We start from the raw sequence: 17,589 nt of genomic DNA, 5'->3' as shown, positions 1-17,589 counted from the left end.
TTATTCATCCCCTGGTTTCATACACTGACGTCTAAAATTAGTCGGGACTCATGAAAAATAAATGCAAGGCTTTTATTGCTATGCCTGCTAACATAAGATTTGTCACCAACAGATGGTGTGCATTGAAGGCACTCTGACGCAGCGCACTGTGCGTCATGATCTGATGTGACGGGTCAAAGCCAGAACAGTTGGGCCGGGTTGGCCATATGCAGAGGGACACGGGGCTCTGGCTACAGTCAGGAGGGAAGCCATCCACTCTCTAATCTGGCTAATCACTTTGCTTAATACACTGACTTACGACTCCATTATACTCGGAAGGCAGTAAAGCTGTAAACCGTTCTCAAGTGTTCTCCTTGAATTATTATTCTTATCTGCTAACATGGATCTCTGACCTATAGGAAATATTTCTGAGTGTGTTCAGACGTGTCTGTGTGGAGCTGAATTACTGAAATATTATTGTTAATTAAAATAAAGAATCATTAGATATTGGATGTAAAAAAAAAAAAAGTTCTAAGCGTGTAACCATATTTAGAACTATTGTTGAATAATACAATCATTTAATGAAAACTGAAGTGCAAAATTCACCTTGTGTATAAATGCTACCTGTACAAATATTTGTATGGAAGGTATAGAGTCATCCAGCGGTCTAAAGCGCTGCCACTATGATCTGTTGGTTCTAATCCCAGTCATGCAGCTTGCCATGAGCTGCCAGATTCCTGAAAGAGCACAATTGGCCTTGCTCTCTTTGGGTGGGTACAGTAGATGGTGATAGCTTTTTTGGCATATGTACAGATAATACACAATTTAACTTCAATTTGCTGTTTCCTGGGGCTGTGTATAAGCAAGCACTGCTGTTACAATTAAACCTATCACCTGTTTTTATATATGTGACAGGACATCTGTTATATTATACCTAGTGGTGAAGTCGGTTAATCATACTTTTTTCTTCTTTTTTCTGGAATTATAATATTGCTGTCTAATCACTTTAAAACAGCTGTATTGGGTGTCGAGTTGTCCAGCGGTCTAATACACTGCCACTATGATCAGGAGATCGCTGGTTAAAATCCCGGTCATGCAGCTTGCCATCAGCTGCCCGAGCCCCAAAAGAGCCTAATTAGCCTTGCTCTCTCTAGAAGGGTAGATGGCACTCTCTCCCCTCATCACTCCTAGGGTGATGTAGATCAGCACAAGGCTGCGTCTGTAAGCTGATGTATCAGAACCGAGTCACTGCACTTTTCTCCAAACACGCTGTAATGCTACTCTGTTACAATGCTGTGTATTGTGTATAATGAATATGTCTTCAAATATTGAACAAATACTTAAGTACTGCTGAACAAGACCCTGCACACTACTGTAATATTACTGTTCATATTAAAACAAAGAATGAAAGCTTCTAATTTCTAATAAGATTCAGTAAGCATATAGAGAGACATTATTTCCTGACTCATTCCGTTCAATCTGTGAAAAAACTGCTGGAACCAATAGCGCATTAGATGCACTGAAAGTATTAGTCCTGACTCAAGGTTAACTGTAATTCTTTGGCTGTGTATTCTGAGGGCAGTGTAGGGTAAGGGATGTAACCTATAAATGATATTAAAATAAAGTGAGCTGGACAGCATGATGCTGTGCTTGGCAAGACAGTTGGTACTAATAAGACACGTCTGCAACCAGCTTTTACAAAAAGCAAAGATGCTCCAACAAGCATTTCAACAGTACTTTATCTCCTTAATTATAGGGACCTAATATCCCTATAAATCCATGCTGAAAAAGACCCCTAACATTATTAAATATACTGTTAACTCAAATGGATCAATAAAGCCCCTTTTAGCCTGAAGGCTAACTGCTAAATCAACACTTATGCCCTGGAAAGGAATCAGAAAAAAAAGTCTAGGCCAAAAAGAAAAAAAATGCAAAAGTAAAGTCATTAATACAAATTTCTTGAGTACAGTGATAACACTAAGGGCTCTATCGAGGCTCTTTGCTACCTTACACCCTGTCAGTGTCTATTTTCACGCTTGCACCTGTGCTGTTTAAATAGCATCAGAGTTTACACTAATGGGTGTGGTGGTCAGGAAGTGAGGTGTGTTCAGGTAAATTCCTGGTGTCTTTCTATTTAGGTGATGGAAAACACAGGAGCTCCACTGACTGATTAAAACCCTGACAATAGTCAGTTGACAGAGTCCATTCCTATATGCTCCTAGTTCGAGTACACCCCCACTCGTTAAGCACACACACACAGACGCACTGCAGAGCACAAACCCGACTTTTAACTCAACAATAAACACAATAAAGAATAAAATAACATTACTGTTTCTTAAATGAGCTGCTGGTGTATCTTCAGGGCGTGAGCGAGCAGGTCAGTATCCTCTGCTGAGACACGCAAAAGCACCACGCTATTAAAATACGAACGTGCCAAAGTCAGAGCTCACCTGCCTCTTAAGGGGATAACCAACTGACACAGTGATTGGTTTATTTCATGCCAAAAAAAAAGTATGTCCTTTTTTCTGTTTCAAGCTGTGTAAGGTGTATTTTTTGCACACTCACAAGACTAAAGACTCACCAACATGCTCTAAATCCAGCTGCCCAATCCGCATATGACCGGTGAGCAATAGATCACTAAAATAGAGCCCTTAATGTGGTAACACATCTAAAAATAAAGCACAGAAGGTAAATGGATGCAGTGGACATACCAACACGCAGCTCATCTCTCCTGATGCTCTCATTGTCATGCCAGTCTCTCCTCCTTAAGCCATCCGTCCAGCTGTAAACGTGTCCATCACTCAAACCCAGTGGGTACCCCTGAAAAGACAAAAAAAACAGAGAAGCATATTCAGATCTTCATTATCATTAGATCTACTGTAGGTTTACCAAGGGAATTGTAATACAACACATTAAACAGGCATCCAAATAGTAAAAAAATATATATTACTATCAATCTTGTCATGATTATTAATATGAAGTCGCAAAATACTGAATTTTTATGATTTCACAGATTTCACGATGAAGCATGGTGTAGGGTGAAATGGGTTTTACCCTCCCATCGCTGACTCAAACAATAGTAAATCCAAAAATAGTAAATAAACTGTTTTCTTAACTAGCTAATTTGGCAACATATCTTGAATCAATTTATTAGGTGATAGAGCTGGGCGATATGGCAAAAAAAAATCTTTGATTAAAAAAAAAAAAAAAATCAGATTTTCGATTTTCGTGCGGGACAGAGGGGCGGGGCTAAGCTCACTCTAAAGTACAGGAGTCCACAGGGGAGCGTCGGTGGTGAAAATTAAAACTCAGAGAAAATCAATTTTCATAAAAACACATCGTCTTTAACTGTAAATTCGAATTAATCGAATAAATCAATTAATCGCCCAGCTCTATTACGTGATGCACTTTTCTGATCGCAAAACTTAACCTTCAGCTGGTAGAAGGAGTCTGCGGAAGAGTCACCACCAGTGCATCGGCTTTATTTACAAGATTCAAGATTTTTATTGTTAAATAAAGGTGTACAGGTGAGTGAAAAACTTGGGTGCAGGTTCTCACTAGTATGCAAAGAACAATATTTACAACAAATTAGAAATATAATTAAAAAAAGAACTATATAAAAAATAGTACAAATACAGTATACACAGTATACACAACACAAAATAATTACACTAAAGACATAATGTACTGCACTGTAGATATGTGTTACAATAAAGGACATTTTCCTAAATGTGAATTTAAGCATTTATTTATTGGATATATATATATATATATATATATATATATATACTTCTTTTTATTGGAGATTAGTTGCACATTTCACACTTTGTCACGGTCACTATCTCTGCTCACTGAATCATGATACAGTAGCCTATTTCACTTTTCCTGTGCCTCAAGGACGCTCCAGTCCAAATCTGTTTCAAACACTCACTCCACTGTTAGTCAGTAATATCACATATGGCGGCTACTGAACTGCCAAAGCAGCCATAAATAAACCAAGCAACAACTTTGCAGTCTTCCAACAGCTATGTGGCAGGTCAGCCATTCTGATCAAAGTGATATGCATACTTTTGTGCGCCTTTTAGCAGCAAACATTACATAAAGTTTCAGTCTATAACTGAATATTATTTAAAAAATACTATTCTTTAGTATTTAATACTTTTTTTATCCCTACCATTTATTACACCACTACACTCCCCAAAGTCACCCCATAAGATCCACAAACTTTAACAATGTTAGTGGCACATACATACGGTATGCTATTCTATATGTCAGTTGTTAGAAGGTAAGAAGGCAAGATGTACTGATGCCATCATTGTACTGATAATGACAGACATATATACATAGACTCCGCATAGCCTGCCTCCTGGCGCCATCTGCTACGCTATGCGGAGTCTATGTATATAAATGTCTGTCAATATCAGTACAGTGATGGTGGCGCTCAGAGCTGAAGCTAGCATTATAGGATGTAAACAGAGGTTTTTAAAACGATTTTTGTGCACTTTTTAAGTTATTAATGCCTCATTTTAAATGTCAGGGCTCTCCGGGTTCTAGCAAGGAGGTGTGGAGCTACTTTGAGCGGGACAACTGTGTAAAAAGTGATTTATCGGGAGGTAAATTATGCCCTGTGTCACCCAGTCTGAAGGGTAAACTGTTAAAATTTCTGGATCTCAGAACGTTGTGGGAGAACGGAGGTGTTTTACTACAGCAAAAGTCCATTTTACTCCCAAGTTCTCCTTTAAGGGAAATTATTGAATGTATATTTACTTAATTTACAATACTAGACTCAAATCTATAAAATACTGTTTTTTTGCATTGAGCACAGAGCACATATTTCTCTTTATAGTTGTGTGGGAGGTTTTCCTGCATTGAGAGGAGACTGTAATCGCTTTAGTAATCACATGTGCATGCTGTGCATGCTGCATGTCTGCTTTTGATGTCTTCTGAGGATTTTGTGTCGTTGCGTTTGCGATGACTTGCCGTGATCTAATTTTCAGTTTGTGTTAGACAGCTCCCGGTTACAGCACAGAGCAGCTCTCAGATTTAATACTAAAAAATACAGATGATGTGTAAGAGGGTCATCATGCACCTCTGTTATTCTGACACCTCGTCTATCAGTGCAATAAAAGCTAGCAAGTAGCAGAGAAGTGGATCTGTAGAGAGACTGATCCACGGTTTGTCCACTCTCTGCTCTCTCAGCACTGCTGTATTAATGGGTATGAATGCTGTGACATTAGATGCTCTCTGACTTTGGAAGCTGTGGTGGTTCATCTTTGAGTGGCATCCAGTGACAGAGTACAGTTAATAATAATTCCCAGCATGCATTTCCATTAACCAATGTATTATCTTCTATTTTTTTCTATGTTATCCGGCATGTCACAAAAGACCTTATGATGTATGAATGAAATGAAATGCTTTATATACATAATATAATTTATATGTACATATGCATATATATATTACATAGGTAGATTACTTTTCATATATATATATATATATATATAGGTAGATTGCATTTTAGATTTATGTCAAATTTGGATTAAATCTCATAACTCTCACTCTCTTACTTTTATTGTTATTTGATGTTTTTTGCATTATGTTTTTTTTTCATTGTTACATGAATAGAAAATAGAAAAAACTATACTATTAGTTACCTAAATATTTTCACAGCAGCAGAACTGCTGTATTTTAAGGCAGTTTATGGCTACTGTACAAATGTATTATAAGCAAGCTAAGCTATGCTCTTTGTTGTGCATTAGTTTACAATTGATTGTCAAATTCTATAAACCTAATGTTTTATCACAGTATCATACAGCATGATCATGCAACATACTGAATATAACAGAATGACAGTATCATGATCTGATTATAATCATGGGAAATGTACTGTGATAATAGTGTATTGTGAGATTCCATGTGATTTCCATCCCTAGTAAACTAAACTTACTTCTACCAAGAAAATAAGATTCATCAATCTGAACTGCATTGATGTTGTGACTTTTTTTAAATTCAACTATTTCTTAAACATATTCCACAAAGCATAAGCATAAAAAGTGTTCAAAGTTATAAAGATACAATTAACCCTCCTGTTGCGTTCATATTTCAGTGCATGTTTAATCAACCAAAAGATGTCTAAAAACCAAGAAAATTCTAACAATCAGTGTGAATATTTCATTACTAACTCCATTGCTAATTATTCTATCAATATTACATATCCAAAATACATGTTCAAACTTTTTTCAATGTTTTACTGCTTCATTACTTTTGAAAGACCAACATATAAAAAGTGTAGTTTTTGCAGGGGGTGGTTGCAAATATGTGAGATAAACCATTTTCATATTATATGTTGATTACTCTAAGTAATGCAAGCAAAAGCAGTTTCACACTGAAAAACTGGCCCAATTTGACCCGTAACATAACAGAAGGGTTAAATATATTTGAATATGAATAAAATCCCATTGTGTAAATCACATTACATTAATCACATCAAATTGTGTGCAATTAATAAGTTTTTTTATTTTTTTGTTTGAAAGCCCTAATACACATAAAAGAACACTACAGGTATAGCTACGTGCGGGAAAATGAATAACTCAAGAATAATAAAATGTGAATTAAAGTCAAAAAAGAAAATCTGAACTGCAGGAGCTGAGAGGGAACAGTCCTACTGCTGCCAGCCACACTCCCTCATCAGAAATGTGCTTTCTGACAGGGAGGCTAAGTGGCACAGCACAGGTGGAACTGAAGCGAGGTCATTACCGTAATGGCAGCCGCTCTTCAAGAGAGCACGCTCAGAGTAATTTGCATAGCTCCAAAGCTTGACACGAAATAATTGCCTCGGCCAAAAGGTAATTCTTTTCTTTGAGAGCGCAATTTTGGCCCGCTTCTTTTATTAAGGCCGGTAATTTCTCCCCTTCTGGTGTTCTGGAGGAAAGTTTGGAGACGGCTCAGGGGTTCAACTCGCAGAGGAGACGGAGCTCATGCCCAGCTCATAAAGGCAAGGTCACACCGAGTCAAAAGCAGCTGGAAATATTTCATTACCTGGCCCCCAGGGCGTTGCTGGTAACAACGCGCTCTGAATTTCTCGGAGCTAACTGGCACCTCGGCCGTCCGCTCTGCTGCCCTGTGCTCGCTCCAGAGCAATCAAGCAGGGCGGAAAGGGACACTTAAAGAAAGGAGATTAAAAATGGCACACTAAGCACAAAATTCATTATCAGTCAATGCAGAACCATTTCCATGCCTAGCTACAATTTCAGACACCTAATAAAGAAACATGAACTCCCCTCTAAACAGTGAGGACAATGCTGTACACTGTTAGTTCTGCTGCGCACTGAAAATATTGGGGTTTAACATTACAAGATCAACATTTCAGCTTTTATTTCCACCTTTTATCTGAGCTTACCCATTTTTCTTGCGAGAGAATGATTTGGGACAAATTAACCTAAAATATATTAAAGTAAAAAAGACTACAGGCCCTATCGTAGACATGCAAAAGGCACGTCACAATAGTTATAGTGTATAAATATTTTTTTTTATTCTAATGTTTTATATTTTCATTCTTGTTCTTAGTTCTATGATTCATTTAATCATTTCTTATCATTCTTAATATTTAACTTCACTTTTACTATTATCTTTTTTATTTATTTTATATTTTATAAATGTTTTATACATCTTTGTATGTGTCAAATTTGTTTTTTATGGTATTTTAGAATTTTCTGTTTTACATATATATATATTATTTATATATATATATATATTAAATGTTGATTTAAAATAAGTACTTCTTATATTTCTTTATTATTTTTTACTATTTTATTTCTTAATATTTCTAATTTATTACTAAATGTTTTCAGTCCCTTTGTTGTTGTAAATGCTCGGCAACAATGTAAATGAGGGTCACACTCAATGCTTTTCCCTGACTTAAAATAACGGCTGGTTGATTGATTTATTGATGTGCTATCTTCTATCTTCTACACCCCGTCAACAGTCTATTTTCACGCCTGGCGCCTGCGACGTTTAAATAGCTACAGAGTTTAGGAATTAATCTTCACTGATGATCAGTGATGGTTTGGAGTGACATGTCATCTGCTGGTGTTGATCCACTGTGTTTTATTATCAAGTCTAAAGTCAGTGCAGTTTTGTTTTCTCGCAAAATCTTACAGCACTTCATGCTTCCCTCTGCTACTGACAACTTTTATGGAGATGCAGATTTCATTTTCCAGCAGGACTTGGCACACTGCCTACACTGTATAAAGTACCAATTGGTCTTATATAATATTCAAATTTTCTGAGACACTGATTTTGGGTTTTCATTGGCTATAAGCCATAATCATCAACAATAAAATAAATAATGCTTAAAATAGATCACTCTGTGTGTAATACACATTTTGAACTGAATTAATTAAATAAAGTAACTTTTCAATGATATTCTATTTTTTTGAGAAGCACCTGTATATGTCATATTTTTCAAATCTATACTGTACAATGCCATTTATCAGAATATGATAAAAGAAACACTCTTCTGCTTATATCTCCAGTATTTTTGGTCTACCTCAAGTTTAGTATTCAGTCACACACTTCATCTCCAGTCTGTGTCTGGGCCACGTGAAGATCAAACACTCCTCATCTTCAAAAACAAGGGTAAACAATTTAACAGGCATCCAACAAAGTGAAGAGTCCAAGAATGCAGTGGCATCTTCTTTTTATCTTCTGTTCTGCCAAGTGTATAACGCCAATCTAAGAGACAGTGAAGGACAATGCAAGTGTATGCACCACAACAGCCTACAGTACTAAAGCACCTAAGTTACACTAGCTCCAAATAAGCAGATTAAGATCAGAGTCCTTTCTGTATCTTTTATCATGCAACAATTACAAAAACACAGTATTGATTTTAATTCTTATTTTACATGTAAAAGTGGTGTCAGACAGCGAATCATCCGGCAGCACTGCCGAGTAGCATTACAGCACACTCGGAGGAAAGTGCAGCGACTCGGTTCTGATACATCAGCTCACAGATGCAACCTTGTGCTGATAGACATCACCCTAGGAGTAATGTGGGGAGAGAGTGCCATCTACCCTTCCAGAGAGAGAGCAAGGACAATTGTGCTCTCTCGGGGCTCGGGCAGCTGATGGCAAGCTGCATGATCGGGATTTGAACCTGTGATCTCCTGATCATAGTGGCAGTGCATTAAACCGCTGGACCACTTGGCACCCAATACAGCTGTTTTAAAGTGATTACACAGCAATATTATAATTCCAGAAAAAAGAAGAACAAGTGTGATTAACTGACATTACCACAAGTTATAATATAACAGATTTCCTATCACATATATATAAAAATATATTGTGATGTGTTTAATTGTAACAGCAGTGCTTGCTAAAACACAGCCACAGGAAACAGCAGATTGAAGTTAAATTGTGTGTTATCTGTACATATGCCAAAAATGCTATCAAACTACAGAACCAAATATGGTAATCACATTCTGAGCTCCGCCTTCCAGTTTATTTGTTCCCAGTCCAGCATGATTTCAGAAGCCTACCGCACGAGCTACTCAAAGCTTAAATTGGCGTTTCAGGAGCTGAGCTTTAAAGGGCTCTTTAATAAATGTAAAAAGCTTCATCTACATCTCAGCATTGCACCTGACCCTCCTCCCCCACAATCTCAACATTTCTGCCATTCAGATTCGCAGCCACTTTTAGCCATTTTCTGGCAGTCTGTCAACCCTCGCTTCCTCCACACCAATTCCAGTAAATTTAGCAATTACTAGCTTGGGCCAGAAAGCAGTGGGGTGGCAGCCTGCACAATGTCCTGCTTAATTAGAGTGGCCAACGCAAACCTGTGGTAGGTTCCCTCTTCACTGTGTTTTATTTCACACATCTTTGTCCCAAATTAGAAAGATCTTGGAGCGGTGCCTGTACACTAACAAAGCAAATGGCACACTGAATAAAACAATTAATGAATAAAAAATAATACAAAAACAATCCTGGATAACACTAAACAAGCAAAGAGTCAACAACTCAGGATTTTACATGTAGAGTGTATATAAAAGAGATATAAAACCGTAAGTGTACAGAGGTTGGACAATGAAACTGAAACACCTGTCATTTTAGTGTAGGAGGTTTCATGGCTAAATTAGAGCAGCCTGGTGGTCAATCTTCATTAATTGCACATTATTGCACCAGTAAGAGCAGAATGTGAAGGTTCAATTAGCAGGGTAAGAGCACAGTTCACAGTTTTGCTCTAAATACTGCAATGCACACAACATTATGGGTTACATACCAGAGTTCAAAAGAGGACAAATTGTTGGTGTACGTCTTGCTGGAGCATCTGTGACCAAGACAGCAAGTCTTTGTGATGTATCAAGAGCCACGATATCCAAGGTAATGTCAGCATACCACCAAGAAGAACCAACCACATCCAACAGGATTAACTGTGGACGCTGTAAGAGGAAGCTGTCTGAAAGGGATGTTCGGGTTTTAAACCGGATTGTATCCAAAAAAACATAAAACCACGGCTGATCAAATCACGCAGAATTCAATGTGCACCTCAACTCTCCTGTTTCCACCAGAACTGTCCGTCACCACAATCAATTATTGTGCTCTAAAACCAGGTGTTTCAGTTTCACTGTCCAATCCCTGTATATTTACATTACGGTTGGGAAATATTGTAAAAAAAAAAAAAAAAAAAAAAAAAAACTATTATTCAATAAAAAAAATGTTATTTATATAGAGCTTTTAACAACAAATGTTGTCACAAAGCAGCTTTACAGAGATACAGGTCAAAGCCTTACATAAGTAACACCACAGAGATAGTTCCAACAGTGGCAAGGAAAAATGTTCACAAACCTAATTTTTAACCGGTTCACCACGTTTCCACCAACAAAAGTAGGTTCCACACGCAGGAAACGAAGAATACCAGTTTCTTTATTGCAAACTGTGTTCACCACCACTGTGCAGCGCCCTCTGTTCATGATGTATGATGTGGTGTTTTGACGGTTCCACTGAAACTGGTGGAAAAGAGAGCTGGTTCACTAAAAAAGCACCTCAGTTTAAAATTTAGGGCTGGCCCGAATAGCGTTTTTTGAGCTCCGGATATTCGGCACTGATTCGAAGCGAATATTCGAATATTCGTTTTTAAAAAAAGAGGTAAAAAAAAAAAAAAAAAAAAAAAAAAGCAAATCACGGCCCCTTTAATCCACTGAAAAATGTTCAATTTGCTCTGACCGACGAGACATATTCACCCCGGATTTTTGGTGTTTTTATCCCGGATTTTTGTGTTTTCACCCCATATTTTTTCTGTGTTTTTAGCCCAGATTTCTTTGTGTTTTCATCCCGGAATTTCTGCTGCCCCACACCGCGGCTTATCCGCTGCGTAAGCAGGCTAGGAGGCTGCTGCTGCACAGTTTCTCTGCTGCGCAAGCCAGCCCAGTAAATTGCTGTTTGTGTTTTCACACTTAGGCTATTTGCTTAAAAAAACAAACAAAAAAAACGTTTGTTCAGGAAGTATTTTATATTCTTAAACATTGTTGATTATATTAGAGGACAGTCATTGTAAACTGTACTTGGTCTATTTCGGTTAAAGGATTGTGCAGGGCATATTACTGATTTTGTATTTTTGCACTTGGGCTATAAGCTCAATATTAAATATTTCGTTTGTTTAGAAATTATTTTATATTTTTAAACCATGTTAAATTATATTAGAGTAGAGGAAAGTCATTGTTAATGACGTTATTGTACTAGGTCTATTTCGGTTTAAGGATTGTTGCAGGGCATAGCCGTATTACTGATTTTGTATTTTTGCACTTGGGCTATAAGCTCAATATTAAATATTTCGTTTGCTTAGAAATTATTTTATATTTTTTAAACCATTTTAAATTATATTAGATAAGAGGAAATTCGTTCAGACATCATTTTTTGTAGGCCAGGCTTTTGTAACTGATTTAGCCCCTACTGTTGCCACATTACCCCTTACGTTTTATTATATAAATCAGTTTCGAAGAGCCTGCATTTTTTTTTATCATGTATAATAGAGGTCTGCGCGAGACTGATTTTTAAACCCACTCATCCACGCTCCCGCGTTTCTGTCTCGTTACCGCGCCGCAAAAAAATTGCTTCTTTTAATCCCGCGCCCGCCCGCCACATAAACATTTCTGCCGCTCCCGCCCCACGTTCCTAATGTAAATTAAATAAACTACATTTAATGCTTCAAATTTACTTATATATTTATTAAAACAGCAGCGCTGAATAGTGTGGTCCCGTTCCTTACCCCAGTCCAAACACCATCGGTGTGTGCGTGTGTGTGTCGGTCCATCCTGCGCGTTGAGAGTTTTCTTTAGTTTTTTTTTTTTCCCGCTCCAGCCAATAACAGTTCAGTTCTGTCCCGCGCGAAAGATATTCTGACGGGACCCGCGAGAACAGAAGTGGTTAGAGTGAGGTGGAACTCTGGAAAGGAGAAAAAAAACGAATATCCGAATACCAAAATTAAAAACCGAATACCTACTCAACCAACGAATATCCGAATACCCGAATATTCGGGTCCAGCCCTATTAAAATTCTCATAAGCCCAAATGGACCTGGTTCAAGAATCAGAGTTCTTTTGGTGCAAAAGTGCTGTCAGAGTAACCCATCCTCCTCTGGTCGACCCGGACAACACATACAAATAACAGACCAAAAACGCCATTACAGATACGGCACTCATAGAACACCTCTTAGCCAATCACATTGCAGGGTCGGAACTAATTGTGGTACAATACCCAGTATTATTATTCAAGTATGACTCTACAAAACGATGGCTTTGAAAATGCCTTATATTAATGTGTTCTATATTCCTATGAACGGATATTATAAGGCATTATAAATTTGTAGTTTATTGGTGCGCAAACTCATTAACTAATCTGGACCATAGAAACTAACTAAAAGTGTAAAAATGCTTTTTTATACTCAGCAAATTCTCAGCAAAAGTTCCAATTCAGAAAGTCAGAAATTCTTACAACCAAGCTGAGATGTTTGCAATAAAGTAAAAAATATTCTATTCAATTTATCTTGCACTCTTTATTCCAGAGCCCCATGTTGGTTTTATCTCCCTTCAAACATACAAGTATATATACTAGACTTTAAATTAACCCCACTATATATATAACCCCAATATAAATATAATTGCATTTTACATTTCTTACATTCATTATTTTATGTACTTTTTAATATCCAATATAAAAACTTGCGTCTTAAGAAGAACAAGTATGATTAATCACAGTTAATCACAGAATATTGTTGATTAAATTTTGTAATCGATTGACTCTACTAGTAAAAGCACAAAAATCTCCTGCAGACACAACCTTCAACATTCAATCCAGCACACACACACACACACACACACACACACACACAGATACAGTAAATCTCTCTATGGAAATATTTGTTTATGTACTGTAAGACGCTGCAGCTGCCCTGGGCAGGAAGACGTGGCAGCAGCTCATTACGCCACACTCAGCAGAGTCTGGCCATGTTTACAGTTCAACTTTTCAGATGGATCAAATACTCAGGCTGAACCTGATCCAGCTCAAAACCTGTCTGTAGGGCTTCTGGAACCAAATCAAATATACCTGCATGAGTTCTGCAACCGGTTCAGATCACCTGTAGGCAGAAGTATTCGATCCATCGGCAAATATTCCTTCTCAAATACAGCATTACCTCACTGCTCCTGAATCATACAGAAAATACACTAAACAGACTTCTCAGAACTCTTCCATCAGTCAAGATCAATTACTTTTACTTTTGGGGAGTTCTTCTAAAACTAGACCATATATAATTACTTAGCACAAATAACATTTATATGTTTATAATTATACCCAAATACCTGCTTTTAGAGTGGCAAATTAACTAATTTTAATTTTGCAACTTTATTTACTATTTCTTTTGTACAAATGGGTTGACAACTGTGCTCAGAAATTACAATTAAATTTTCCTCATTTGTTCTTCAACTATTCAGATGTTAAGAAGTTTACACAACTGCAGTAAACTGGTATGAACAAACTATGTTAGTAAGACAGTTTCATATATACACACAGATCTCACAGATCTGACATTTATAAATGCATATTTTTAAATAAATTAAACAGATTAGTTGATAGAAGTTGAACATATGAGTACATAGGGCTGGGTATCGAAATTGTGCACACAAGAAAAGAGCGTGCAAAGAAACGCAGATCATTCAAATTGTCCACACACTGCCTCTGTGCTGAAATCTCTCAGATCCTCATGCTGTCTCTCTCTTATTTGCTCGCTCTCCGTCAGTATAACAGTATGAGGATGAGATTACTCATGTCGGCTGTTAAACAAATCTCTTGTGTGAGAATAACTATCACTTTTTTTGTATTTTTGGTTGCAATTTAGAAAAATAAATATTTTAAAAAGTATGGTCTGGGTATCTGTATTGAAAATTTTAAAATGATACCCAGCCTTATGTGTATACCATTAAGCATTGGAATTACTATAATTAAATAAAAAAAGAATTGGCAAGTTGGCCCACCCTGTGCAGATAAAACAGATTAAACTTTTTTTAATGCCTTACACATGGTTGTTTATAGGAATTTTTGAACAATCTTCCAGAAGATCGTTGGTGAGATCAAACACTGATGTTGGACGAGAAGCCCTGGCTCACAGTCTTCACTCTAATTCATCTCAAAAGATGTTTTATCGGATTAAGGTCAGGACTCTATGCAGGCCAGTTAAGTTCTTCCACAGCAAACTTGCAAATTTGTTTGTGCACTGGGGTGCAGTCATGTTGGAATCCCCAAAATGTTTCCGCAGAGTTGGGAGTGTAAAATTGTCAAAAGTTGCTTGGTAAATGATGAAGCATTAAGAGTTCCTTTGACTGAAACTCTAAAAAAACAACTCCACACCATAATCCCCCTCCACCAAACTATACACTCGGCACAAAGCAGACAGACAAGTATCGTTCTCCTGGCAACTGCAAAACCTAAAGTTGTCCATCGGAAGCTTATAACATTCATTAATAAGGTATAATGCACACCATACAATACATTATGGATACAGGATTCATTGGAAGCAAATAATTGATTGTGAAAATTCTGCAGATAATTTGGGTCTGTGTGTCATCAGAAAAATATATATAAAACCATAAAATAGTACCAGAAAAGTCTTCCCCCAGCCCCCAGCAATGCCCCTGTTCTTGATACAGCCTTACACACTCTGGCATATTCTCAAACTGCTTCCTAATGAGTACCTGGGAAGCTTTATCCACAGGTTGGAGGATGATACACATGTACTGTTCACCAAGTTACTTGATCAGGTGGCTCTTAAGTTTCTTTTTTTATATAGTTTTATTTGAATACATTCTTATTCTTCTTTTCTTCTGCTAGTCAACATGAGCCCAGTCTAAGCTTATAAGAGCTAGCTTTCACTATTAATGCACTCAGGAAGAGGCCTAGTTTCTCTGGCAGTCAGTTATAATGGGATTCATTTCAAAGGACTGTGTGTACCTGTCCCCAAGTCAGAGTTCTTACATTAAAGTGCAGAGCCCGTCTCCAGACGTTACTTTGCCTTAAAACCTCCGTCTCCAAAAGAAGCAATTGGAACGACACTAGCCTGCAAAGACCACATTTGTGAATAATCATTCATTCCCACATTTCAACCCTGTATTTTACACAATGCCTCTCACTTCATTTCACACCCCTCTTCTTTCATCTCTTTCTTTTCTGCACAGATAAGCGGGCAGCTGTTTCATGCGCTTGCCAGCACTGCTATCTAATTATGTCGTTTAGAGGCGCTGTCTAAAACGTAAAAAAGAAAAGAAAACATATTTATTTATTTTTTCACAGCTTCTTCCGACTGCTTTTAAATGGAAGGCTGTCCACAGACCACTGCTTACAGACCACTGCTTCTACGCCGGCATTGTGAGTACCAGTGAGGCTTGCTGTGTTTGGTAAGCAGAACCCTTTCAGATGCACTTTACTCAGCCTGCAAACAGACCAGACCTCTGTGTCTTTGTTGTAGAAGTGAATGGTCCAGGAACATGTGTGAGAGCTGGAAGAATACAGCACCAATCATATACATGATTTTTAATAAAGACATTTGTTTAATTCAGGTGTAAGAAAACCTTTATATTTTACAGTATCAGTATTACAGTATTGATGTCAGAATGGCCAGGCAGACCACAGACAAATATAGATGTAAAAAAATACAGTTTTAATTTACAAAACTATATAGTACTGGGGTTGGACAATTACAGTGAAACACCTGGTTTTAGACCACAATAATTTATTGTGGTGATGGACAGTTCTGGTGGAAACAGGAGAGTTGAGGTGCACATTGAATTCTGCCGTGATTTGAGCAGCCGTGGTTTTATGTTTTTTGGATACAATCCGGGTTAGCACCCGAAAATCCATTTCAGACAGCTTCCTCTTGCATCCACAGTTAATCCTGTTGGATGTGGTTGGTCCTTCTTGGTGGTATGCTGACATTACCCTGAATACTGTGACTCTTGATACATCACAAAGACTTGCTGTCTTGGTCACAGATGCTCCAGCAAGATGTGCAATGTGATATTAATAAAGATTGCCCTTCAGGCTTCTCCAATTTAGCCAAGAAACCTCCCACACTAAAATGACAGGTGTTTCAGTTTCATTGTCCAACCCCTGTATGTACAGGTTTACCCTAAGGGGCATGAAACAAGAAAACCACATACCAGACAGTCTAAAGTCAAAACCAGGCAAAAAAGTATCAAAGGCAAATCTAAGGGAGTAGTCAAAGTTTACAGCAAGAGTTCAAAACCAGGCAAACACAAAATTACAGGCAAATCCAGAAAGATATAAAAAAAAAATACACGAGTAGGGTCAGAAACGCAAAGTTAACATAGAGTTAATTTTGTGCTCTCTCAGGGCTTCGGCAGCTGATGGAAAGCTGCATGACCGGGATTCGAGCCAGCGATCTCCTGATTACAGTGGCAGCCCTTGAGATGGCTGGACCACTCGGCGCACTCCAAATTCCACTGTTTTGATCCTACTGATTAGTTAATTTTACATTGAAATACACATCATTATTTTTTATTATTTTTATTATAGTTTACAGTACTGCAACATATTGTGCTATATAGCGATAAATCAAATTGTGACCATTGTATCACAATCCATATTATATTACCAAGTTCTTGGCAATACACAGCCCTCCTGGTAAAGAGATGCGGCTTCCTTGTGAAAACATTCAGATGCAAAATCCTGCATGCTCACCACCGACACATATCAAATACTCTACATTCCAACGTGCGAAGAACAAAGTCATTTGCTACAGCTAAGCACTAGTTCTCCTGCTGACAAAACCTGCTTAACCTTCTCTACGTTCTCTGAGTTCCCCAGCACCAGGGCCGTATCTGGACTGCAGGATGCATCCATTATCCAAGCATGACTGATCACCTACGCTCCGCTAATGAGATTGCCATCTGCACATCATAGCATGTTTGGTATCCTGGACATACACAAGCCCTGGCTGCCATGACGCAGCCCATGATGAACTGGCCCCAAACGGATGTCCAGTCTAGTAGAAAGCAGCATGCTCTGACCTACATCACTCGGCTTCTGTTTCCAGCGCAGTTAAGGA

At 37.8% G+C, this 17,589-nt stretch overlaps 1 protein-coding gene across 1 annotated transcript in view; it reads right to left on the bottom strand.

Moving 5' to 3' along the window:
* Positions 1-17,589, bottom strand: part of galntl6 (polypeptide N-acetylgalactosaminyltransferase like 6) — a 313,700-nt gene that overhangs the window by 238,000 nt on the left and 58,111 nt on the right. The window contains exon 3 of the mRNA XM_007232148.4: positions 2,691-2,799. Within this exon, the coding sequence (XP_007232210.2) occupies positions 2,691-2,799 (109 nt within the window). The remainder of the gene's footprint in view (positions 1-2,690; positions 2,800-17,589) is intronic.

Source organism: Astyanax mexicanus, chromosome 7, assembly GCF_023375975.1.
Source record: "Astyanax mexicanus isolate ESR-SI-001 chromosome 7, AstMex3_surface, whole genome shotgun sequence".
Taxonomy (NCBI): Eukaryota; Metazoa; Chordata; class Actinopteri; order Characiformes; family Acestrorhamphidae; genus Astyanax; species Astyanax mexicanus.
Note: the sequence above shows the minus strand (reverse complement) of the source record. Positions and strands in the feature narration are given on the sequence as shown.